The sequence below is a fragment of the Sus scrofa genome, chromosome 8, assembly GCF_000003025.6.
Source record: "Sus scrofa isolate TJ Tabasco breed Duroc chromosome 8, Sscrofa11.1, whole genome shotgun sequence".
In the NCBI taxonomy this organism is placed as follows: Eukaryota; Metazoa; Chordata; class Mammalia; order Artiodactyla; family Suidae; genus Sus; species Sus scrofa.
Genome location: NC_010450.4, coordinates 19,097,558 through 19,121,678, shown reverse-complemented (window position 1 = coordinate 19,121,678; position 24,121 = coordinate 19,097,558). Strand labels below are relative to the sequence as shown.

At 37.1% G+C, this 24,121-nt stretch overlaps 1 protein-coding gene across 3 annotated transcripts in view; it reads left to right on the top strand.

Moving 5' to 3' along the window:
- The window catches only part of SEPSECS (Sep (O-phosphoserine) tRNA:Sec (selenocysteine) tRNA synthase), a 64,459-nt gene extending 40,568 nt beyond the window's left edge, over positions 1-23,891 (top strand). For 2 of the 3 annotated variants that reach the window (XM_013978560.2, XM_005666559.3), the window contains exons 7-11: positions 3,763-3,892; positions 4,019-4,110; positions 16,034-16,127; positions 18,237-18,327; positions 19,205-23,891. In XM_013978560.2, coding sequence (XP_013834014.1) covers positions 3,763-3,892; positions 4,019-4,110; positions 16,034-16,127; positions 18,237-18,327; positions 19,205-19,508 — 711 coding nt within the window. In that variant the 3' untranslated portion in view covers positions 19,509-23,891. The remainder of the gene's footprint in view (positions 1-3,762; positions 3,893-4,018; positions 4,111-16,033; positions 16,128-18,236; positions 18,328-19,204) is intronic. The other variant, XM_003356876.4, reaches the window with a different exon arrangement.

Sequence of the window (24,121 nt, the reverse complement as noted above, 5' to 3'; positions counted from 1 at the left end):
CTAGCCTGGGAACCTCCATATGCCATGGGTACGACCCTAAAAGGACAAAAGACAAAAAAAAATTTTTTTTGTCATCACCTTTCTTCATTTGTGAGCTAGTTTTACTAAAATTTTAACCAGAAAATAAAACTAAGATGCGTGAATGAATTTTTGTCAGATAGCTGTTGTACTAATGCAGTTACCGTGTTATCTTTTAGAATTGACATTTTTTAAAAAAGAAAAAAAAAAGCGGTACATAAACTTTGGCCCTCACAAAAAGAGGTGGTGTCCTAGTGCTTTAAACCAAATAAATATGGGGTCTTATTCAGTGCCAGTTGTTTCATGACATTCTAAAAAAATGAGCTTCGATTCGTCTTAGTAGTTCTTGTTAGTTATACATACCATGTACTGGGTACCCACCTTGCGTCAGGCTTCCTGCTTGTCTTTTCAAGTTTGTTAACCTAGTCTTAATGGTTTAAGCTATACTTCTTACTGGTTCCATTCTACAAATGAAAAAACAAACTCAGAAGTATTAAGTGACTTGTCCAAGACCCCAAGCTGCAAAATGACTCATCTTTTAGTGTGACTCCAAAGCCCCTTATTTTTCTCTAAAAAACAAAGTACTGAAACTGCACATGCTTTCTTGAGGAGATGGTATTGCAATAATCAAGCAATCAGTGAAGAAAGGAGTGTAACTAAAGTGTGTCAGATTTTTTTTTTAAGGGCAGTGCCCTAGAAGGACTTAACGCTGAGTGTATAGAGCATTCTGTTATGCACATGTAGCCCCCAGGAAATTAGCTTCAAAGAACCTGTACTTCTAATGTATACCAAACTAATTTAGGAGACTCATGGAATTATGGATGTGAGGACATACTAATGGAGAGGATTGTAGTGGAGTCACAAAAATACACAGAATTAATTATTTTAGAGTTAGAATGGATTGTAAAATTCCCGAAGTGTGGGAAGCAGCAACTTTGCTTATTGAGAATTTGAGAGGAGTAGGTGTTATACTGCTTATTCACAGACCTAATCGTCAGTTCATTCAACAAATATTTGCAGGGTACAGGCACATGATAGGCAAAGGATGCAGTAGTAAATGCAGCAAAATCCTTATGCCCAAGGGACAGAAGCAGGCAGCAGGCAATGAGGATGGCAGGTCTTGATAAATGCTGTACTATTGGGGGGTGGGTGGGAGTGTCAGATGGAGCGATCCAGGAAGTCCTCTCTGAGGGGTAACATTTGAGCAGAACGCTGAATAATGGACGGCTCTCTGGAGAGATTTGAGGCAGAGGGTAAGACACCAAGTGCCAAGACGCTGAGGCTGGGGTGTGCTTGGAATGTGGGAGGAAGGGCAGCGAGGCCAGGGCAGCGAGAGCTGGACCAGGGCAGATGAGGACAGCAGTGGTGGTAAAGAGGTTTGACGTGCGTTAAAGGATTTGAGATTTTACTGTTGGTATGATCTTCAACCATTGGAGGGTATGGAGCAGGGGGGTGACATGTGATTTCCTTTTTTAAACCGTCATTCTGGCTGTGCTCTGGGGAATGAACTAGAGGAAGCTGAGTGGAGGGCTGTTGCTGCAGTTCACGCGAAATGCGGTGGTGCCCTGGGCCAGGGGGGTAGGTGTGAAGGTGTTAAGAAATGGTTGGATTCAGATGTGTTTTGAAAGTTGATCTTAACAGGGTATGCTGATGAATCAGAAGCAAGGCACGAGGAAATGAGAGTTCACGAACTCCAAGATGTTTGGCCCAATTAGCTGGAAGAACAGAAATGCCACAAGAATAATATTTCGTTTTTTAAACATGGGCTCTTCATCCAGATCACCTAGGTTTTTGCCTGGGTGACTTTTATTAAGGCGCTTTAGCAGCCTCAATTTGAATGCTGGCTGTGCTATTAATTAAGTTCATTTCTGACCTTGGGCACATCACTTTGATTTCATTTTGCCTTAATTTTCTCATCTGTAAATAGCTATTATCATGGCATCTGCCCAGATGGTTATTGCGAGGGTTAAATGAAGTAAGAATGTAAAGGGCTTAGAACGGAGCCTGATGCCATAGTAAGTTCTCAGTAAATTCTGGCCATAATTATTATGTGAACAATGATCTGTTTTATCCACTGCGGCTGTGCCCAGAACCTGGAACACTGTTTGGCAGATGATAGGTGCCCAAATATTTGTTCTCTGAATAAATGAAAAAACGAATGAACTGATGATAAAAGGCAACTGTTTACCTCATCAGTGCTCCTGTTTTTCTCTCCTGTTTGAGCACTTCCAGCCTTCTAGTGTTTTTCTTTCCTTTTCACTGATAGCCTCAGATTTAATGTGGGGAATGAGGTCTAGACACCATTCCTGGGATTGGGTCCAGCCTCTTTGTTTTCTTGCCACAGAGTTTGCCACTGTTTGAATGTTTTCTCTGTGTTAGTGATGAATGGCTTCTAGCAAAGTCTGGAGCGCCGACCGCTCTCTTAGTACTACTGCTCCCAATTTAGGTTCGATTTCTCTCAGGAAGCCTTGGGCAACACTTAAATGTTAATAAAAAGGCACTTTATTTTTATGTGCAACTACTTTGCATGGTTTTCAGTTATTTATTCAATTAGTCTCATATGCTTCTCTCTGTTTTCCTGTGATAAGGTGAGATTTTCTGTGATCATAGTTTATGAGGAAATTACAGAGGAGAATAACAGGGGATAGTTAAGATTTAAACAATCATGTGATAGCCTGCAGAGTAGTCTGTGCCCTTTTTCTGCTTTTGCTGCTTCCACCTATTGCCTGGATCTGGTCTCTTAGATTAGGCTCCCTATCTGCTCCTTCTCTTCTCCCTAAGATATGGATGTGGATATAAAGTGGGAAGATGAAGGTCAAATGTGGTTACAATATTAATAGGAATGTAGATTGTGAATACAGATTGAAAATCTGTGGCTACTGATAAAGGAAAAAAACTATCTTAGTTGAAATTTAGATAGTATCTCGGTTTTTAAGAGGAGAAAATCGAAGCACATTAGGCAGAAGGTCATAGATGATGTTGTATGGGACTAGAATTTAGTTTTACATGTCTAGTAAGTATTCCATTTTTCACCAGAATATGAGATTTTCACTGGAATGAGATCATGTGAGATTTTAACATTAGGAAACATAAGTTATGTAAAAACATTGCCAAGAATATATAAAAAGAGTCCATTAGTTGAGGTTAAAAATACATTTTTTTCTTCTCTCTTTTGTTATCTGAATGGTAGTAGGAGCAGAGCTTGTTGCTCGAAGTGGTCATGCAGGTGGTAGGTTACCCAGGCATCAAAGAGAGGCACTTAATGTATAACTTATTGATTGGTAGTGTGGGTGGCTATAGTCCATTAGACCACTGTTGAACTCACAGAGGGCGTGTAAAACCACTTCATAGTTGTGAGACCCACTGTTGACATTATTGTCAAACAGAAGATCACAGATGAGATCCACTTTCTCTTAACCAATTTTAAGGTGAAAAGTTCTGTTTCAGTATAGTTTGCACCTGAACTCATACTGAAACCCTGCTTTCCTCACAGGCTTGTTGTGAAGATAGAGTGAAATATGTATGAAAGCAGCTTGTAAAAAATAAAAAGTGCTCTTCCACATGTAAGGAGCAGCATTTGAAAACTCAATTTAATACTTAAAGATATTTTACTGGCACTAATATGAAGAAAATAAAAATAGTTGATCTGTTTTTTACTTCAGTGCATTGTTTTAATGGTGTTTATTAATATAAGTTGTTGTCTCTTCTAAAAACTAATATGTGATACTACATATTCTCTTCTAGGGTGCTCGAGTTGGTAGAATAGATGCTTTCGTTCAGAGTTTGGACAAAAATTTTATGGTTCCAGTAGGTGGCGCTATAATTGCTGGCTTTAATGATTCCTTCATTCAGGAAATCAGCAAGATGTATCCAGGTAAATAAATCAGCTGCTCTTCAGAAGAGTAACAAACAAAAATCCATTTGTGCATGGGAAACTATAATAAATCTTAATTTACATAATTTCCGCCCTACTGAATGTAACTTATCATCCTTATTTCAGGAAGAGCTTCAGCTTCACCTTCTTTAGATGTCCTTATTACTTTATTATCACTTGGCTCAAATGGCTATAAGAAGCTATTGAAAGAAAGAAAGGTAAGCTTTCCCTTTAGGTGTAAAATAATACTCTTGACTAAAGTAGTATCCCAGAATATTGGTGTTTTTGCCTATTGGTTTATCATTTTGGGATATAGATACTTTGTATAGTCCTAGAGGATTTACTTTGATCTGGGTCCAGCCTAGGTGGTTTTCAGTTAATCACTGTTTTCCTGTCTATTCAGATTTTCTGAGGAATCTTGGACAGGTGATTTTCCTTTTTTTTTTTTTTTTTCCCTTGAGAAACTTCTATATCAGGGATTCTTATTAGTTCAATAAAATTTAATTCCTTTGTCTCTTACAGATAGAGACTCTTAAAAAACAAATGGACAGGTTTCTTTTTTGTAGTTTTGGAAATCTGAAGACTTGTTGAGACGTGAGATGTCAGTTGTTGGAGGAAGAATGAAGTCAGAAGTTGGCCAGCTTCTCATTTTAAAATCATAAATCCATCCCTTGCTGTTGTTGAAATGCTGAACTCATTGCTTATGTTGGCTGTGAAAAGAAAAGTGACATTTGTGCTTGAAAACTGGACTTCATCTCCAGCACTAAAAACTGGCTTATTTCAGGACAACTCCAAAATTATAGACACAGACACTGTTGGTAGGGCAGATCAGATAGGATGTTTTATTTATCTCCCATCTGGGAGAGCTAGAGGTCCCAGTACAGTTTTTATATCTGTAGAAATGTCTAACAGTAGCAATTATAGTCTCTTAAATTTATAATAATACTTTACGTATTTTAAAATATTTTCTTGTATATCATCTGAGAGAGCATCTTAATAGCCTTATGAATATATAACAGAAGTTTAAAAATCTTTGTGGCCTATTTTACCCTAGTCCTGTTTCCTGCATTAATTCAGTACTTAGGAAAGTAATTATTTTCTATTTATTGTAAGACAGCTCTTAAGATATATGTGAAGGTTTACATGATATAGGAAAAGATGCTCAAAGTCAGTCATTAGGAAAATGCAAGTTAAAACCACAATGAGATGCCACTACATACCTAGGAAAAAAGTTAATATGTATATGGACTTTGCCAGATGTCAAAGCAAAGGTCTCAAAGCAAGTAGAACTCTCTGATGTTGTTGATAGGAATGTGAAATAGTACAGAAACTTTAGAAAACATATGCTTACTTTACCAACTAGCTATCCAACTCTTAGCTATTTACTCAAGAGAAATGAAAATTGTGTCTATTACGAAAACCTGTACATGAATGTTCATAGTGATTTTACTCATAATTGCCAAAATCTGCAAACAACTCAAATGCCTATCATCTAGGTTATAAACTCCTATACTTAACATATTCAGCAATCAGAAGGAACAAACTACTGATACAAGGCAATAGCGTAACGGCTTTCAAGTGCATTATACTAAACGAAATAAGTCAGCCTCAAAAGGCTACATATTATTTGGTTTTATTTATATGCCATCCAGGAAAAGGCAAAAGGTATCAGGACAGAAAAAAGGTCAGCGGATGCCAGAGGCTTGGGTTGGGGGAGAGGACTATTAGGGCAGAGAAATGTTTTATATCTGATGGTATGAGTAGTTTCATGACTATATATTTGTCAGAATTCGTGGAAGTAGACCCCTGAAATTTTACTGTATGTAAACAGTGCATCAAGAAACCTGACAAAGTGTAAATAATTAGAATAAAACTCCAATGTAATAAACTGCAAAAAGTGATCATCTTGTTGTAGCCAGGAGAAGACCTCAGCAAATCTTCCAAGGCTCCTCCGTATGACAGATGAAGACTGTTCATAGATGAGGAAAACCATCTTCTGTTATATGAGAGTTTAGTCGAATCGGGTGCCAGTGGGTCTTAGCTCTTCTGTAACTAGTTTTTCACTATGGAAAGGTACTTGAATTCACAGATTTTATTTCCTCATTTGTGAAAGAAGCAATATCTCCAGCCACTTGTAGTTCTAAAAGATTTTATAAATTTCATAAAATAAAACAGCTGGGCTTCCTGGCCTGTGGGCATTATAATCATAGGAATTGGCCTGTAATTTAGTAATCCAGCAGGAATCATATGGGTAATTTATAATTTTTTTTTCGTTTTTTACAGTTGTATTGAAGTATAGTTGATTTACAGTGTTGTGATAATTTGTGCTGTACAAGGTGATTCAGTTATATATGTACACACATTTTTTAAGTTTGAAATTTTCAAGGTGATGGTCTCTCCAATTTCATGGTACCTTATATCCATTTCCACCCCTATCAAGCTGTCTTGACCCCCCAGTCTGAGCAAAGATAAGGCCATATAAAGTAGCATGGTCTTTTCTGTGAAATTTAAAGTAGATAAAATTGAGATACATCCAGTAAATACTTACTTCACTAAATATTTATTGAGTATATATTATGTCAGGCACATAAATTGATATAGCTGTCGATAGAGTAGACAAAATACCTGCTTTTATGGAGCTTGCGTTTTCGTATAGAGAAAAACAGCAATAAACAAATAACATAAAACTTAAATTACAAGTTTGCTTAAGACATAAATTATACGGGTGAGAGTACTATGGAAAAAAGAAGAGAGTAAAATGAGGGGGTTGGGGGTGATGTGGCGGTGGTGTAGGTGGTGGGACCTGATTTTTTAAATACAGTGGTTAGGGCAGGCTTCACTGAGAAGGTGACAGTTGAGTTGAGAAGTTTGAGGGAGTTTACGTGTGTGATGGAGAGGAGTGTTTTAGGCAAAAAGCCAGAACAAGGAATTAGGGCAGCCTTGGTGTGTTTGCGGATCAGTGAAGAGGCCAATACGGTTGGAGCGACGTGATCAAGGAGGAGAAAACTTGTGGGAGCTGAGGTCGGGGTGGTGATGGGGCTGGGGCTGACCACGCAGAGCTCTCTGGGCCATGTAAGGTCTTTGTCTCCTCTTCTGAGTAAAACAGTCATTGGAGGGTTTTAAATAGAGATCTGACATGATCTGACTTGTATTTTGAAGGATCCCTCTGGTTGCCATGTTAAGAATAAATTGGGGGCTCAGGTTTTACAGTAATCAAGAAGGGATGTTGACTTAGATTTAAATGCACCAGTGGAGGTGATGAAAGAGAGACTTCAAGAATAACTCTGAGATGTTTGACCTGAACATTTGGAAGAATGAAGGACCCATCAACTGAGATTGGGAAGCCCGTGGGTCTGGGGGGAAGGCCAAGAGTTCACTTTCAGCTAAAGTTGAATTTGGAATGTCCTCTGACATCTAGAGAGAGATGTCAAGTACAGAGTGGGATAGGAGTCTGGTGTTAAGAATGAGAGCTCAGCTGGAGATAAAACATTGGGGGAATTATTTGGGTGAGAGACTAGCTCACTAAGGGAGTGAGTCTAAACACAGAAGAAGGGCAAGGACTGAGCTCTGGGCACTCCAACACTAGGAGGCCTGGGAGAAGGAAAGGGACCAGCAGAGGAGTTTGAGAAGGAGGGAAAGCCAAGGCATGGAGTCCTGGAAGCCAAGTGAAGGAAGTGTATCAAGAAGGGGAGCGTGCCCGGGGCCGCTGATAGCCCGAGTAGAGGAAGCAGCACTGGGTAGAAAAGTTTCGTGTAAAATTATTCGTAACATAGTCTTTGAGTGTAAGGCTTGTGTGTCTTCATAAATACCTTATGTGTGTAGATACACTTGTGTATCTCTATTTAATCTCATATTTCATATAGAAGTGATAACCCCTAATACTGAGCATGGACTTTGTGGCAGACTTTTCTGAAGCACATTGTCATGTGTTCATTTAATCCTCACAGCAACCCTCTAAGGTGTTATCCTCATTTTTATAGGAAACATAGGGACAGAGAAGTAACACGTATGAGGCAAATTGTGGGACATGGATTTAAACCTAGGCAGTTGGGCGTCTGATCCTGTATCTTCAGACCTCTAAACTGTACTCTGTGTGCGTGTGTGTGTGTGTGTGTGTGTGTGTGTGTGTAGAGATAAATAATAGCCTGGTAGCTGTATCACTATCTTAAATAGCTATAAATGTGAAGACCTAGGTCTACTAATATCCAGAGGAGGCAAAAGCAATGAGTATGTTTTGTTGCTTTGGCCAAAGCTCAGTTATGTTTTAGAGAGGATATATATACTTTTTGCCTGTGCAGAATCACTGTTGTTGGGAAACTCCTCTCCCTGACTCTAGGTGGTCCTGATCAGATGTCACTCACCACGTCCCTTCTTCCTCTCTCATGGGATGGGCGTATGATCTGGTTAGCCTGGTTGCAGGTGGATATGTGGAGATAGAATCCTTCCAGTAGATTTAATTGATCTACTGGAAGATACTGTGATGTTGTGTCTGTTGCTTTGCAGACAGTAAACTGTAAGGAATGTAATCTTGTGACTCTCGGCTTCCATATTTCTGGCCATGGCAAGAAAGCCTTCTCGAGAGTAGAGAATGGAAGAGGGAGAACAGAACTAAGAGTCATTCGATTCTCTGGGATCCCGCCTTACCTGCCTGTAGACCTGGCTGTCATGGCTGTTAGATGAACCAATAAATTACCTTTTTTGTTTTAAACTAGATTTCTTTTTTTTTTTTTTTTTTTTAAGGGCCATGCCTGTGGCATATGGAAGTTCCCAGGCTAAGGGTCAAATCAGAGCTATAGCTCCTGGCTGGCACCACAGCCACAGCAACGCCAGATCCAAGCCACGTCTAGGACCTACACCACAGCTCACAGCCACACAGGATCATTAACCCATTGTACCACAAGGGAACTTCCTCATTTAAATTTTTAAATTTTTAATATTTTTAACAATTTACCCCTTTATTTATTTTACTTCAATTGAAGTATTGTTGATTTACAATGTTGTAGTAATTTCTGCTTTACAGCAAAGTGATTCAGTTATGCATATATATAAACTCTTTTTAAAAATATTCTTTTCAGTATGGTTTTTCATAGGACATTGAATATAGTTTTCTGTGCTATACAGTAGGATCTTGTGATTATCCCCGATATGTGTAATAGTTTACATCTGCTAACCTCAACCTCCCACTCCGTCTCTCCCCCAAAGCCTTCCCCGTATGCAACCACATTTTGTTCTCTATGTCTGTGAATCTGTTTCTGTTTTGTAAACAGGTTCATTTGTATCATTAACATTTCATTTTTAAGCTAAATGGAATATGTAATAGCTCAGACAATAAGACTGTTACACAAAGTTTTAAGTCAGATGTTTTATTTATTTTTATTTTATTTATTTTTTTGTCTTTTCTAGGGCTGCTCCCACGGCATATAGAGGTTCCCAGGCTAGGGGTCTAATTGAAGCTGTAGCCACCGGCCTGCGCCAGAGCCACAGCAACGTGGGATCTGAGCCGTGTCTGCAGCCTACAGCACAGCTCACAGCAACGCCGGATCCTTAACCCACTGAGCAAGGCCAGGGATAGAACCCACAACCTCATGGTTCCTAGTCGGATTCGTTAACCACTGAGCCACGACGGGAACTCCTAAGTCAGACGTTTTAAAAGTATACTTTATTATATAGATAGAAACTTCAAAAAATTTTATATGCTGTTGTTAGGCTATTAAGTAAGCATACTACTTGGTATTTCCTGTTTTCTTGAATTGGAACTGTAAATAATAATAGCTCATAATATTAAATATTAGCTGAAATAAAATGATATGTCATGGGTGACTTTATAGTTAACTTAATTATCATATTAAACTGATTGTCTGAATGCACACCCCTAAAATATTACCATCAGATGTCTGAAATGAAACTTGGTCTTTGATTTGGGGTAATCTAATAGATTAGCATCCACCTCGGAGTTTGTTTGCCCATTGATCCCTCTCTTCCTAGCATCCTTTGCTTGGTATGTGGCAGATAAGCATTACCTATTTGTAGAACGAACCAACGTGGGGCATTTAGGAGTACAAAGGTCCACTGTTGTACACTCTTTTCTCGTTTTAAACAAAATAAATTTCTGTAAAATTAGAAAGCACATAACATTTTGATACTGACTTCCATTATGAATTAGATGTTCTTATAAAAGCATTTCTCTATATGGATGTAGTTGAAAACTTGTGAAAAGAAGTAGTGGAGATGGTGATTACGTGTTGTATGTGACAGGTACTGGACTTCTGGGAGTAGAGCTTTCTCCTTGACAAATACTCCTCTTCCAGAAGTACTTTTCTTACCCCCTAAGGGTTTTGGAATTGTTGTTTTTAGGGGTGTTCTGTCATCTTTTTGGAATCTGAGAATTTCTTTTATGTGATAGTTCTTCTGTTTGTGATGTTTAGGGTTTGACTTAAACATTTTCAGCTACTTTTAGATGATGCCAAGGCCCATGCTTGCGTGCATTGTGCTTAGTGTGAGTGAAAATCCGCCTGTTTTGAGAACAAGCTGCGGGAACATGTAGCTCAGCTGGTGAATGGATCTGTAGGCAGCCCAGCTCTGCTTTTTACAGGGACTTTGTTCATTATTAATCATTGGGAAATATTTTGTAGGAGAAATTTTATGTTCTAGTTTTATGAATTGGTTGATTCTATCTCAGATGTCAGGAAGTAACTCGCTGTGTATCATTCAGAACTTTGTTCTTTTCCTTTTATCTAGATAGTGTATCATGGAATAAACTGGGCACCGGACAAGAATAGGATTATAGCTGCAAGGTATTATCATATTCCTATAGGAGCCCTGCTGGCTAATGTTATTTAACCTGAAAACTCTTGTAGTAAACTAGTATTTTTATGAATGTCTGTTGTGTGCCACAAACTCTGCTAGGTTCATTATATTCATTATTTCATGTACTGCTCAGAGCAAGTTTATGAAGTAGGTATCATCCCCATTTTACAGATGAAACTGAGGCTGGGAGAAGTTAAGTACTTATCCAAGGAACGCCTATAAATGCCAGAACTGCCACTGAAACCCAAGTCTGTGTGATGCTAAAGCCTCTGTCATACCCCTCTTCCCATTGCTTCCAGTTACGTATCCACGGTTGAGGAAGTGTTTCCCTGCTCTGTGCTGGGCATTTGAGCCATAAAAATGATAATGCCATGACCTCCAGTCTTACCTAGTGGAGGTATGTCAGACTGCAAAGGCTCCAGTGTCTTCACTGGTTTAATTTAATAATTCTTTGTATAGAATTTACTTAGAACAGAGACTGTCTACAGTAGTAATCCTCAAAGTATAAAAATGCTCGTTTGAGAACTCTATCGTTGGAAGAGAATAGAAGTTTGCTTTTTAACAACTTCACTCAACAGGCAAGTCTTTTTGTTGAAAAATGTGGATGTCCTCCATAAACCATAATTGCATATATGTAGCATAAATATTGTTTTTTTATTGGATTTGTTGCAGAAGTAAGGGCCTCTTTTGTTTAAATGGACTTGCTTTTGAACTGTGAAAATTTAATCGTGATAGTTTATTGGTTCAGCTCTGGAGAAGCTGAGGCAAAGCTATTTTGCTCCAGCCAGAGCTATTTATATACCATCACCGAGAGCTCCTTTTTATATTTTTGGTGTTATTGCGTACTAAAAAAGGAGTGTTAAAAGAAAACTTAGGATTTTTTTTTTTTTATTCTCTGCCCTTATTCACCACAATGATATTTTTAGAGGTTATTTCATCTAGCTATATCTCTTCCACAAAGGCTTTATCTTTTTCACAGTAGAGGCAGACAAGAACTCAGCTGGAAGCCATTCCTTCTCAAGCCTTTTTTGAAGGGTGAAAGGATCAAAGAGAATGGAACTCTGTGTGCGACTTGAACTTTGGCCTTAGCCCCTTCCTGTTCAGTGCATCTTGCTTCATGGAGGGGAGAAGTGATGTGAAGTTTAATGGAAGAGGCCTTTAAGAAGAGTGGTGAAAACTAAAGAAACTGTTTCTTTGAGTTGCTCTATGCAAAAAGAAAGATCAGTCTCAGATGGTCATCCTCACTTCAGGTTTGATTCCAGAGGAGACCATTATAATTCTGGTTAGCTTTACTTTAAGAAGAGTGCTCTGCTGCTGAACAGGACAGGCAGATAATCATTCACTGTTGCAAATATCTGCTGAATTGGACAAGTGCAGAAGAGGAATGATAGCAGAATGGTTGCTTTAGTGGGTGGAATCTGTTAGCTGAAACTTGGAGAACATCAGACATAATTTTATACGATGTCCTGTAACAAGACTAAGTTTGGAAACTTAGTAAATTTGCAGCCCTAAAAGTAGAGTCGTTAAATCTCAACAAAAGCGTCAGATTTCAAGCCTAGATTATGGGGCCTCTGCAAAAGAGTTTGAAAGCAGTGCTTTAGCCTGTGAGGCAGGGAGTATGCCTGGATCCTTTGGGCTAGTCACATCCTAGGTAGCAGCAGCTCATATTTAGTGCTATTATCTTCACATGGGGACATCCCTGTGTGTAGATGCATACATTACAGTCCGTTGTCCATCCATCCTTACATGTTACTGAAATACCAGAGACTACTTGTTATGTTTCCTTTTTGGTTTGTTACTCACCCTGTGAGACATGTCATAATAATATATGAAGTTCTCTTTTATCCTGAAACTTGAAACAGTGTGTTTCAAAAGACATGATTACATAAGACCCCTTTCTTTAAAATTTAGTGAATTATGCACATCTTTGGGTTACGGGAAGGGATAGGCTGGATGTTGGGCTTCTCACGACAGCAAATCAATTTGCAAAAGGCCGTATGATAGATAATGCTTAATATTCAACTTCTCTTCCATTAACATCTTGAACTACGGTGTAAAGTTTTGTATTTTCATTCTAGAAATACAGCTGACATTAGCATTCAGGTATGGAGTTCAGTTTATCTCTAGCGAAGAGTCTTTTAAAATTAAGTTAAATACAGCACAAAAGACATAGAAAATCAATAATATTTCATTTCTTTTAAGTAAGACCTTTCTATATACATTTGCTTGGGGTGCTTATAAATTTCTCCCTTTACAGAAGTATTTTATAATAAATGTCAGTTATAGATTTAACTGTAGTGAAAAAAAATAGTGCAGGTTCTGAAGTACCTTTAATATATCAGATTAAAAAACTGCTTAGCTAAGTATTAGTGTAGGGAATAATGGTACAGTCTCTTAAACAGTATTTTTAAAATTCAGTGATATTAATGGGAGAACATCTAGGACCTTAATATGTGAGATACCATAGGATTCAGTACATTGCGCTTTGATATATTTTAAGCTTCTTTGCTCATTGGATTACCTCTCATAACCTTTTATATAGAGTAGTGGTACTAAAATATGTGCAGGTAGATGTAAACTTGACTCGCAAATATATATTCTTTTTTGTTTAATTACTTCCATACTAGTGATATGTGATTTAATTACTTTAGTTATGTTTATAGTCCTAATGGTAGCTACAATTCTAGTGGCATTACAAGTGATTGATGGAACTGGTTAGAGCTTATTTGTTAAAGTATTAGAAATTGAACATTAGGAAAATCTGTTTTTTAATAGCCACATATGCATTAGTAAATTTAAAAGCACCTTCTGGGGTGTTACTAAGGAAACTTTTCTTTTTCTTTCTCAGAAATAGCTAAGTACAAATTAAGGAGGAATTAACTCCTCATCAGATTCCTCTTGCTCTGCAAGTATGACTACATTGGTGATTACTGTGGCAGACATACTATATAAAATAATATTTTAAAATGGCCCTCACGATTGAAATAAGTTTTTTGTTGTTACGGGGGGCGGGGGGGGCGGCAAAAGAGTCTGTAAAAGGCATTTTCTGGGTATCAGATTTGTTTCTGATTATGAGAGGTTGAATTTGAGAGTAAGGGAGAATTAGACAGATGCAGATTAATTTGGTGTATTATATAATGACGAAGAATCAACAAAATTAATAACTAACGTGACTCTTTTTTTCTTTTTTAAACAACACAGAGAATTTAAATTAGTGACCTAGTTACTCTACAGTAGATGAAAATGTATAAATGAAGCCTAGAAATTCTGTTCTTCATTAACACTGTAGTATGGTACTGCAAAGACTCTGAATTGTTCCAGTCGCAGGAAACTGTTAAAATTTCATTTGATTATCTTACTGTTTCACCTTCTGAAGTTAACGTCAGAATGTTAGTTTAAGAAAGAGGGGACAGGAAATCTTTACATGTCCAGGAAAAGATACCTACTCTTTTTTTTGTTTCTGCAAACGGTGATAACACTGGCCTCCTTAAACATTTCTGTACACTTTTTTTTAATGACAAAAGACATTTCATGTAATAGTACATTTACCTATAGTTTTGTTGGGTATAATAAATGTGGTTAACTTTTTGAATATAAGAAGAATCAGTATATTTTAGTGACCTAAGATTTCATAATTCTGCATGCTGAAAATTGACCTTATAAAATACCCCCCGAATTTTAGAATGACTGCGTATAGAGGGTTTTTAGGTCATGATATAGAATGTACTGTGTTGACAGGGATGAAAATGTTTGTGGTCTTAAGGAGACTCATTAATAATTCATCAACCTGGTAGGAATTTTCCCCTACTTTTAATCTCTACCTAACAAAAGATGGAGTTAGTCATCTACCACGTGCTTTGGACATGAAAAAGCTACTCTGGGTCCCAGTGTGGGATCAGACCATCCAATTCTTACTTTAGAGAAAACTGAAGCTGCTTATGCGGCCTTTGAAGCTGAAGTATCATTTCATCTTGTCTCCACGTGGGTACTCTTTTGGCCCTTGGCTCTTTAGTGCATCATTAGAGTTTATGTATTTTGACTGTGGCTGGAGGAGGTCAGTGCAGATGGGTTTGTTCATCTGCAGACTTACTTGGGGAGATTTTTCATTTCAGCACTTTTTAAAGTGCTTACTAGGAGAAGAAAGTGTAATTTTAGGTCAAACAGTTGCCAACTTAATATTTATTTGTAGTTTCATTAAATTCGCACATACATGTGCATGTGCACATGAGATGTTATATCTGTAAAATGTGTGGGTTTTTTTTTACTATTAGATATACAGCATTTTTCAGAGTAGGAATACAATTTTTAGTTGCTGTATTATTTTAATGGAGTTGAGGGAATTGTTAATTTTAAGTTTATAGTATTTAAAGGAAATAAATACATTTTTAAACTACTTCTTCCCTAAGTCACTTACACACTAAAAGCCTGGCACATTTTTCTTGGTGTTGGGAAAACAGTGGTGAAGAACACATAAAGCCCCTGCTTTCAAGGAGTTTTTCCATTCTGTAGGTAGTCATAGGTAATGTTTATTTAAGCAAATAAAAGGTCATTTTAGACTGTAATAAGTGTCGTGAAGGAACCAAAATAGGTAATGAAGTTGGGAGAGTCAGAGAGCTACTTTAATTAGGGCAGTAGTGAAGAAAGGTCTCCTTAGACTGAGACAAAAGGGACCACTCATGGGATGATCTGGGAGAAGGGCTTTCCAAGTCCAGGGAAGCAGGCACAAAGGTTTTGACATGTTCAGGGATTGGAAAGGAGGCTGATGTGGCTGGCGTGGAGGAAGGGAAGAGAATGCCAGTTGCTGAGTTGGGTGTGTTGGCTGGGCTGGATCATGTGGGGGTTTATAGATGAAGAGTTTGGGGTTTCTTTAGTACTTACAGGAGGAGGAAGTTGTTGGGAAGGACATGATCTGATTTATGGTTTTGAAAGACCACTCTGCCCTCTGTCTGGAGAACAGATTGTGAGGGGCGGGAAAGTGGGCAGAGAAGTCATTTAGAATCTATTGCTGTGGTCCAGGGAAGAGGTTGATGGCTGCTTGGACTAGAGTGGTAGCCCTGGAGGTTCTGAAAAGAGAATGGGTTTGTGATAGATACATGATAGCTCCCCAAGCAGGAAATGTGCTGGTTCTTTACCTTTAAATCCTCTGGTTTCTGATAATTCTGGCAGCTTTATATCTTACTATATTGTAGCAAAGGAAAGAATTGCTCCTAGGGCATATGGATGAGTTAATTTACAGCATAGACTGTATACCACTCAGGTTTGTCTTACCAAATCTGGCAAGTTGCAGTGAGTATTTATTTGATTTTCTTTAAATGTAACATTTTGTTGTTTCAGGAAATGTTTTCATATTTGTCCAACCAACTAAAGAAGCTATCAGAAGCCTACAATGAAAGACTGTTGCATACACCTCACAATCCCATATCTTTAGGTAATTTTTTTCTTAAAAAAAAAAAAAAATAGTACTTCTGAAACCATCCCCAGTGGGAAGCTGGTATTTCTAGAAAGAGTATGAATTCTTTCTGGTTACAGTGATGTTCATTAACAGTTCTAATTTGTAAGTTTAAAAAATTTACTTAGCCTTTATAAGTGCTTTCATATATTTCTAAGATAAAACCTATACACCAGGATTCAAATCTCTATTAAATGTTATAATGAATATGTGGAAAATAATACTTTTTTTTAACTCCTGCTTCTCACCAAAAGAAATTAGTCACTAATAAGAACTCTATATAAATATTTAAAAATGCCTACGTGTTAACAAAATACCATAACATTGGATATTAAGATATTCTTATAATTTAATGCTATTATTATTATTTGATATTCTTATAATTTTTTTTAAGATTTAAAACATTTGTTGGACATAAATATATTACATATACACTACAGATACAGTTAGGTATTACATATAGCATAGCATTTGCAAAATCTATACATTCAAATTGATATGGCAGTTTTAATACAATGTATATGAAATAGTCTAAAATTTATAATACAGGAAAACATATGATTTTTTTTTTTTTCTCCTAAAGTTGAAAAGTTTGGAATGTATGTCCAACAGTGAGGTAAAACATTTTGTCTTTCAATTTAAAGAATTGTGCAAGGATAACATTCAAACACATTCAGTTATGCACTTTTCAATTTTGACAGGAATACTGAATTACTGTAGCCAACAAAACATGGTTAGAAAACGCCAACTTTTCAAGTTGATAAGAACAAGGCATGTAATATGCAAAAAAAAAAAAATTATAAAAAGTTTTCTTTTGAAACAATTTGATGACAAAGGGCATTTTGCTTCACATGACTGGAATTTCTTGTGCCAGGGAAGATGATATTCTTATAATTTTAATGCTATTATTATTTAGAGAAATCTGTATAATTTCATTTTGTCATGTAGTACAAGAGCTACTAAGCAGGATTATATGAATGTTAACTTTTATTTATACATTGAAGTTTCATAATCACTCCTTTTAATCTGTGAAGATAGATAATGTATTTCATATTTTATGAATATCTGAGGAAAGTAAGAAAATAATCATTTGTAACTGAAGCCTTTTTTAGGAATGGGCTTCCTTGGAAAACTATTCGGCCACTGATAGATAATAACATCACCCCAGTCAGTCCTTTGTTGGTTTATAGTCTACGTAGATGCTATGGGAGGAGATGGGGTGTGGTTTGAATTCCGGTTCTGCCATGTGCTGGCCTCCAGCTTCCTCTTCCCTGTAAGGAGAGGGAATGGTCCTGCACATACAAAGTTGTTAAAAATGGTTGCGATTGTATGTGTGAAGTGTCTGGTGTGGTAAGTCAGTCCTCAGGAAATGGGAGCTAATAGTGGTTGTATGACTAGAATAGAGTTTACCCACAGAACCTCAGATAATTTCCTTTCCATATGCAGAAGTTGATCTTACTAAAGTCTTAAATATGTGCTGAAAATATATCCCACATTCTCACTTTACGAGTTCCAGGAACATGGTTGAACCAGCTACCATATTGATTATGTCACTGTTCTCTTTATTTATTGGAAAATTCACTCTTTGGAAGAGCTGTATGGAAATTCTGAGTATGTTAGTTATAGTAATCCTTACTATATATAGTAATCCTTACTATAATTTACTAAGTACATTAAAGTGAAATGGTGCCACTTGACACTGGACAAAAAGTGATGTCTCCATGAAATAAGCCAGTTACAAGAAGACAGATGCTCTTTGATTCCACCTGTATGAGATACGTGGAGTATTCAGAGTGTGGTGGTGGTTGCCAGGGAGAGGGGAGAATAGGGAGTAATTGTTTAATGCCTATCAAATTTCAGTTTTACAAGACAGAAAGGATGGCGAGAGGGGTGGGTAGTGGTGATGGTCGTCCCATCGTTGAATGTATTTAAAACCACTGAACTGTATGCCTAACAATGGGTATGATGGCAAATTTGATGTTTATGTGTTTTAACACAATTTTGAAAAGTAATGCCTTTATGATTAAGTGTTTTTTTCTTGAGTGGTTTTGTGCCGGTGAAGCACTGGAATGCTTTTTTCTTTTTCAGCCATGACACTTAAAACGCTAGATAAACACTGTGATAGAGCTGTCACTCAGCTTGGCTCCATGCTTTTTACCAGACAAGTTTCTGGAGCCAGGTAAGTACGTTTAAAAAAGGATTGGATTTATTTCGCTTTTCAAAATTAACTCTAATGAGGTAGTTTTCCTTAACAATAGTCCCCTACATACATTCTGAACTACTCTTGAGAATTCATCGTGGAGGGAAAGAATAATTCGGTAGAGAATCTGTGTAAGGCTCTTACACATCCACCTGTGGTGTGTCAGATAGTTGCAGAAAGATATGAATCTGGTTTATTTTAATATATATACAAAAACAAAGTTCATTGCCCCTCTGTACAAATTTTTGTCTTTATTTTCCTTTGTTAGATGGTCTTCAGTGGTCACATTATGGTGTTGGAAATACAAGTCATCTTCATTACTAAGTTTAAGCAAAAATGTTTTTAAGGAAAAATTACCCTAAACTAAAAAAAAAAACAAACAAAAAAAACCCTATGCAGTTCTTAAGTACTACCTTTGAGAAGTATACTGTTTGCTTTTATATGTATACAGCTTGAAATGAATTTCATTTTTCATTTTATATCTGATAAGGTCAGAGAAAAATGAAAGGAAGTATCTTGCTCTACGTACCTTCTTTACATGCTTCTACTAAACAATTTTTGACAAGAGGTTAAAAGATTTCACATCAACAGACAATTAAAAAAAAAACACCTTAGATTGCATTGTCAAATTATTACTTGAGGTGGTATATGGCCATTAATCAGTGGTTTGACTTAAAACTTTAAATATTCCATTAATGTGTGTATATGTGAAGTCAGCTTCCATATTTGGTATAAAAACAAATAATTTTCTTTTTACCTTTTTGAAGGTGTAAAGGTGTTTATGACTCCTAGAGTTTGGGTGATATGCTGTTAACGTAACTGGACATATTAAATTGGTAAATCTTTTCCCTTTCAGGGTTGTGCCTCTCGGGTCTGTGCAAACTGTGAGTGGCTACACTTTCAGAGGCTTTATGTCACATACAAATAATTACCCTTGTGCTTACCTCAATGCTGCATCAGCCATTGGAATGAAGATGCAGGATGTGGACTTGTTCATAAAGAGACTTGACAAGTGCTTAAAGACAGTAAGAAAAGAACAAGATGAAGAGAGCAAGGTATCTGGAGCTGACAATTATGACAAAACTGAAGGTGTGGATATTGAAAACATGGCTTTAAAACTAGATAATGTACTTCTTGACACATATCATGATTCTTCTTGATGACATGTGAAGGGTTTCTTTTTGATAATTTGAAATAAATGATGAGGCTACAGTATAAGCTAGCAATTTAACTGTGAGACTTCAGATTTTTGAGTTGAGAATTTTGTGGAGAATATTGGTCAAGGAATAGAATGTGGTCTGAGCTAGCTATTGATGATGGTTACATTTTTTCTTCTTAGACCGCCTCAGCCATTACCATCCTAAACAGATTATAATATACAATTAGCATTTTTCTAATTGTTAAATATTTGCCAATTAAGCACTATGATTCAGATAATTCTTACTAATTTGGCAGTAAAATTACACATTACCTCTAACTGTCTTTGAAATATGTAGACTGCTTCCTTTGACTGTTCTCTGTCATTCATAAATGGCTTATGTTTCTGACCACACAGAATTTAGAAGGATCTCTAATGCTATTAATTACTAGATCTTTGTTGGTGTATGTAAGTCACAGTAAGTCTTTAAAATGGACATTTCCCGGGAATGCAGAGTCAAGGTGTAAGCTTTAATTTCACTCAATAGCAATTCTTAACTGGGGATGCTTTGCTTATATCTAGGCAACATCTAGGGATCTTTTTGATTGTCAAAACTAGTGGGGTGCTGTTAACATCTAGTGAGTGGAGGCCAGAGGTGCTGTTCAACATCCTGCAATGGACAAGACAGCTTCCCCAAACAAAGATTTACCCAGCCCCACATCTCAGTAGTGCGAGGCTGAGAAACACTGCTCTAAAGTAAACTCCACAAGGAAAGAGAAGTTTTCCATAGCAATTTTAGTCATTCAGTCATACTTCAAAGAAGATCCCTTTATAAATTGTACCAACTATACAGCATACAGATTCTTAAGTGATAACTGAAGTTGCTGGTTCTAAACATGTAATTATAAATTGTTTATGTGGCATGTGTGCATTTTTCCATTTGGGAAAGTGAAAACTTTATTCCAGTGTTTTTGCTTTAAGCAGTCTTTGTATATTCAGGTGTTTTGCACAGCCATCAAGAGTGGCCAACATGGGAATTCTGAGCATGTTTTTGCTGGGGAGGTAAAAATGATAAGTATGATGAACAGGTGTATTCCCTTCTCATTGCCCATATGCTTACTTTCTGAACCCCAAATTCCAGACGTACTGGCCATAACGATTATTTTTGTTGTTAATTTTAAGAAATAGATTGATGTCTCATAGCCTAAGGAATTAGTGAAGTTTCTGAAGGCACTGAACTGTCAAAGCTGTAATTCTCAAGACATGCTCTTGTGGAGCATTTATTCCTAAGAGCTGCTCTTGGATATAAAAAGTTCCGTGGACAAATATACTTTGGGCACTTTGCAGACCTGCCTATTGGGCCTATTAAAGGCACTAAGAATTCCTTCTAATCCAGTTTGAAAGTATCCTTATCCAAAGATGGAACCGGTTTTTTAAAAAATTAAATGCTTTTTGACATCCCATTGAACATACTTTTGAAGACACTGTGGTGGAGAATGCCATCTTGATTTCTGGATTGTGCTTTTTCTGTATTGATTTGGCATCGTGAACTGTGTTAAACGTCAGCTCAGACAGCTGCCACTCCCACAAGTAAGTTAGACTATTAGGCAGGAGCTTGGCAACCCTGGAAGTCTACCGTGTGGAGATAAAGTACTTAATTATAAATATGGTAAAGGTTACTTTTAGATGATTGTATCTTTGGGGTTCAGATATTTGAAGTATCTGGGGTTTTTAAACAGCTATATACTTTCAGAAAAAGTATATCCTGGGTTAAAAAGTCGTATAAGGTTTTTTTATGTGAATTTGGGACTGAACTGTAGCACCGATAAAGCTGGAGTTGCTGTAGACCCTCTTGAGTCCGCGAAAGAGAAGGGAGGGCTTTTGCAGATGTAGACGCTGGCAGTGCAGCGTGGCCCACCAAGCACATCGGCCAAGACTGTTTGATAGAACAAGTGATCTGTATTGTGCGATCACCATTTAGCTTAAGAGAGGCCAGAGCCAAGAGACTGGCAAATGTTTTCTCATCTGTAGTGTATCAGCAGTTCTTGGGTTTCAGCTGCTGAATAGATAATGATTCTAATTGAAGATAAATTACATGAACCCACATGTGAGTGATAGATATGTTATAACATTTCATTCCTGGTGCATAAAATCAGCTGCAGTTTTTAATTATCAGCCCTTTCTTTTAAGAGGTTTTGGAATTCCAGTTCTGTTCCTACTGGTTTAAATTTAACCTTGAGGTCATAGAAGAAAGAGAATTTCTGAGGAGATGCTGTGGGTTCTGCATATTTAGACTTTCCTTTGTCCCTAACCCAGCGTCTTTTGACTTGCTGTCTCTCATTTCCACATAGCGGTATAAAAAAGTCTGTGCATACAGTTCCTTAACTTGCTAGCGACGATTGGTAAGCCTTAGTTGTCCCCTCACTGTGGTCGAGGGGCAACAGATGATATCTTTTGCAGTCACTCCCTGAGATGACCTCTTCTATATGATCCAGCTGCCTTTCTTAAGACTATCAGGTAGCATTTTGAAGTTTGGTTTTTAAAGTCATTGGGCTGTGGTAGTCTGTCCAAAAAAGAAAGCTGAAGAACGTGAAATAGTCTTTGGGTCCCTACCCCCAACGAGTTACTGATACACACAGCAGGGAAAGGTATTTTAAATCTGATTCTCAATTTGGCTCTTAATTTCTCTGCTGCCAAATGCTCCCTCTACCAGAGAGTGATATGTGATACTGGCCTTAGGAACTCTGTGTTCAACTATAAATCTTTTTATTTAACTTTTTGCTTTAGTTGACAGCTTGACTGAATATGAATTATTGAATACAGTTGTGCTCAGCCAATAGGCCCTTGATAAACAGAATGGTAAGTTTAAATATAAATACAAAATAAATTTTTTCTAACACTTTGCCCTTTAACTACCATAAGAAGAACTGTCATTGAAGCCTAAGCTCCAGGATGTGCTTTTATTTTTACACTATATGGCTGTGATAGGTTTTAGTAAAATTAAAATTAAACAGATAATTTTTTAGCCAGTGCTGTTTTTTTAATACTGAATTAGTAAGCCATTGTGAGCTAAATTCTTGTGTTCTTTCGTAGAAGAAAATAGCCGACCATTAACAATAGCAGCAAAACCTGATGAGTCTCATTGAGTATACACTCAGAAAATGTTTTGAATACTTATCCATTTTGGTGCAAATAAAAGTTGGGTTTTCTGTCCCCCACTATCTAAGATGTACTAATTTCCACCAAGCCTTAAACAGGTTTGTCATGTTTTGCATTCATGAAGCTGACCGTATTTTGTAACTAAGTTTGTATACACAGAAGTGTGATCATTTCAGAAGTTTGGTACCCTCTGAATGATCTGATAAAAACAATTGAATGTACAGTTAACAGTAAACAGCATTCCTGTAAACAGTTTTTGTCCTTGCCCTTCACATTGTGTTGATCATTTGTTACTTACAGCCACCCTTACTGTGCAGGTCTAAGACTTAGCCACTGCATCTTTTTGTGCCTTCCTTTGACTTTCTTTTTGGCCGTTAGCACAGGTACCCATATAAGATGCTGAGGTCAAGGCTAATGAATATGTCTTTATAGTATCTCACCTAATGTTCTACAATTCAGTCTGAGGCCTTAAGCAAAATCTGAAAATGTTTATATGGTCTTGTTTTTATCAAGTTGTGTCAACTTGGACTTTTAGAGAAATGTGAAGAAAGTCTATATTTAAATGTATAATTGTGGAGGATTTTAGCTCTTAGAATTGAAACCGATGTCAGCCTGCTAACCTATATGTTTTATCAAAAGAAAGAGATGCTTCCAAAAATATTTTTGGTGTAGGGTATTTAAAATAAAGCTGAATTGTGTAATTTATTATGTGAAATAAATTTGTAATGAATCATTGACAGTACATTGTTATTTTACCTAATGATTGCTGCAGATAGTCTGAAGGTACAGATAACTAACGGACTAAATTACTTGTCCATTTTTTGATTCCATCATCAATATCAACTTGCTTAGAAATCAGCAAGAAAAGGTGTACTTTATGAGAATCATGAGTCATGGGAGCAGAGGCTGTAATATTTAAAAGAAAAGAAAGCCAGAATTCTGTTGTGGTACAGTCAGAAACAAATCTCACTCGTATTCATAAGGATGCAGGTTCCATCTCTGGCCTTGTTCAGTGCGTGAAGGATCTAGGGTTGCCATGAGCTGTGATGTAGGTCGCAGACGTGGCTCAGATCCTGTGTAGCTGTGGTGCAGGCCGGCAGCTGTAGCTCTCATCGACCCCTAGCCTGGGAGCTTCCGTATGTCACAGGTGCAGCCCTAAAAAGAAAAAAAAGAAAAAAAAACAACAACAAAGAATTTATTGACTATAGAAAGTTGGGGGCTTAGAGATATTTAATCTTTTCTAAAAGAAACACCTTAATTACAAATATCATTTCCTTCTTTAGCAGATTTCAGTTTTAAATTGCACTGTTTGAATTTCGCAGGTAGTTCTCATTTGATTTGGAATTAGATCTTTGCACTGAAACTTACCTTGTGAATTCACATATTTAACCTCTTCTGAATCTCACTTTCTATGTGAAATAAGTACAATCTTAGAAGATGGAGGGTTAAATGCGGTAATATATAAAGTGACTAAGT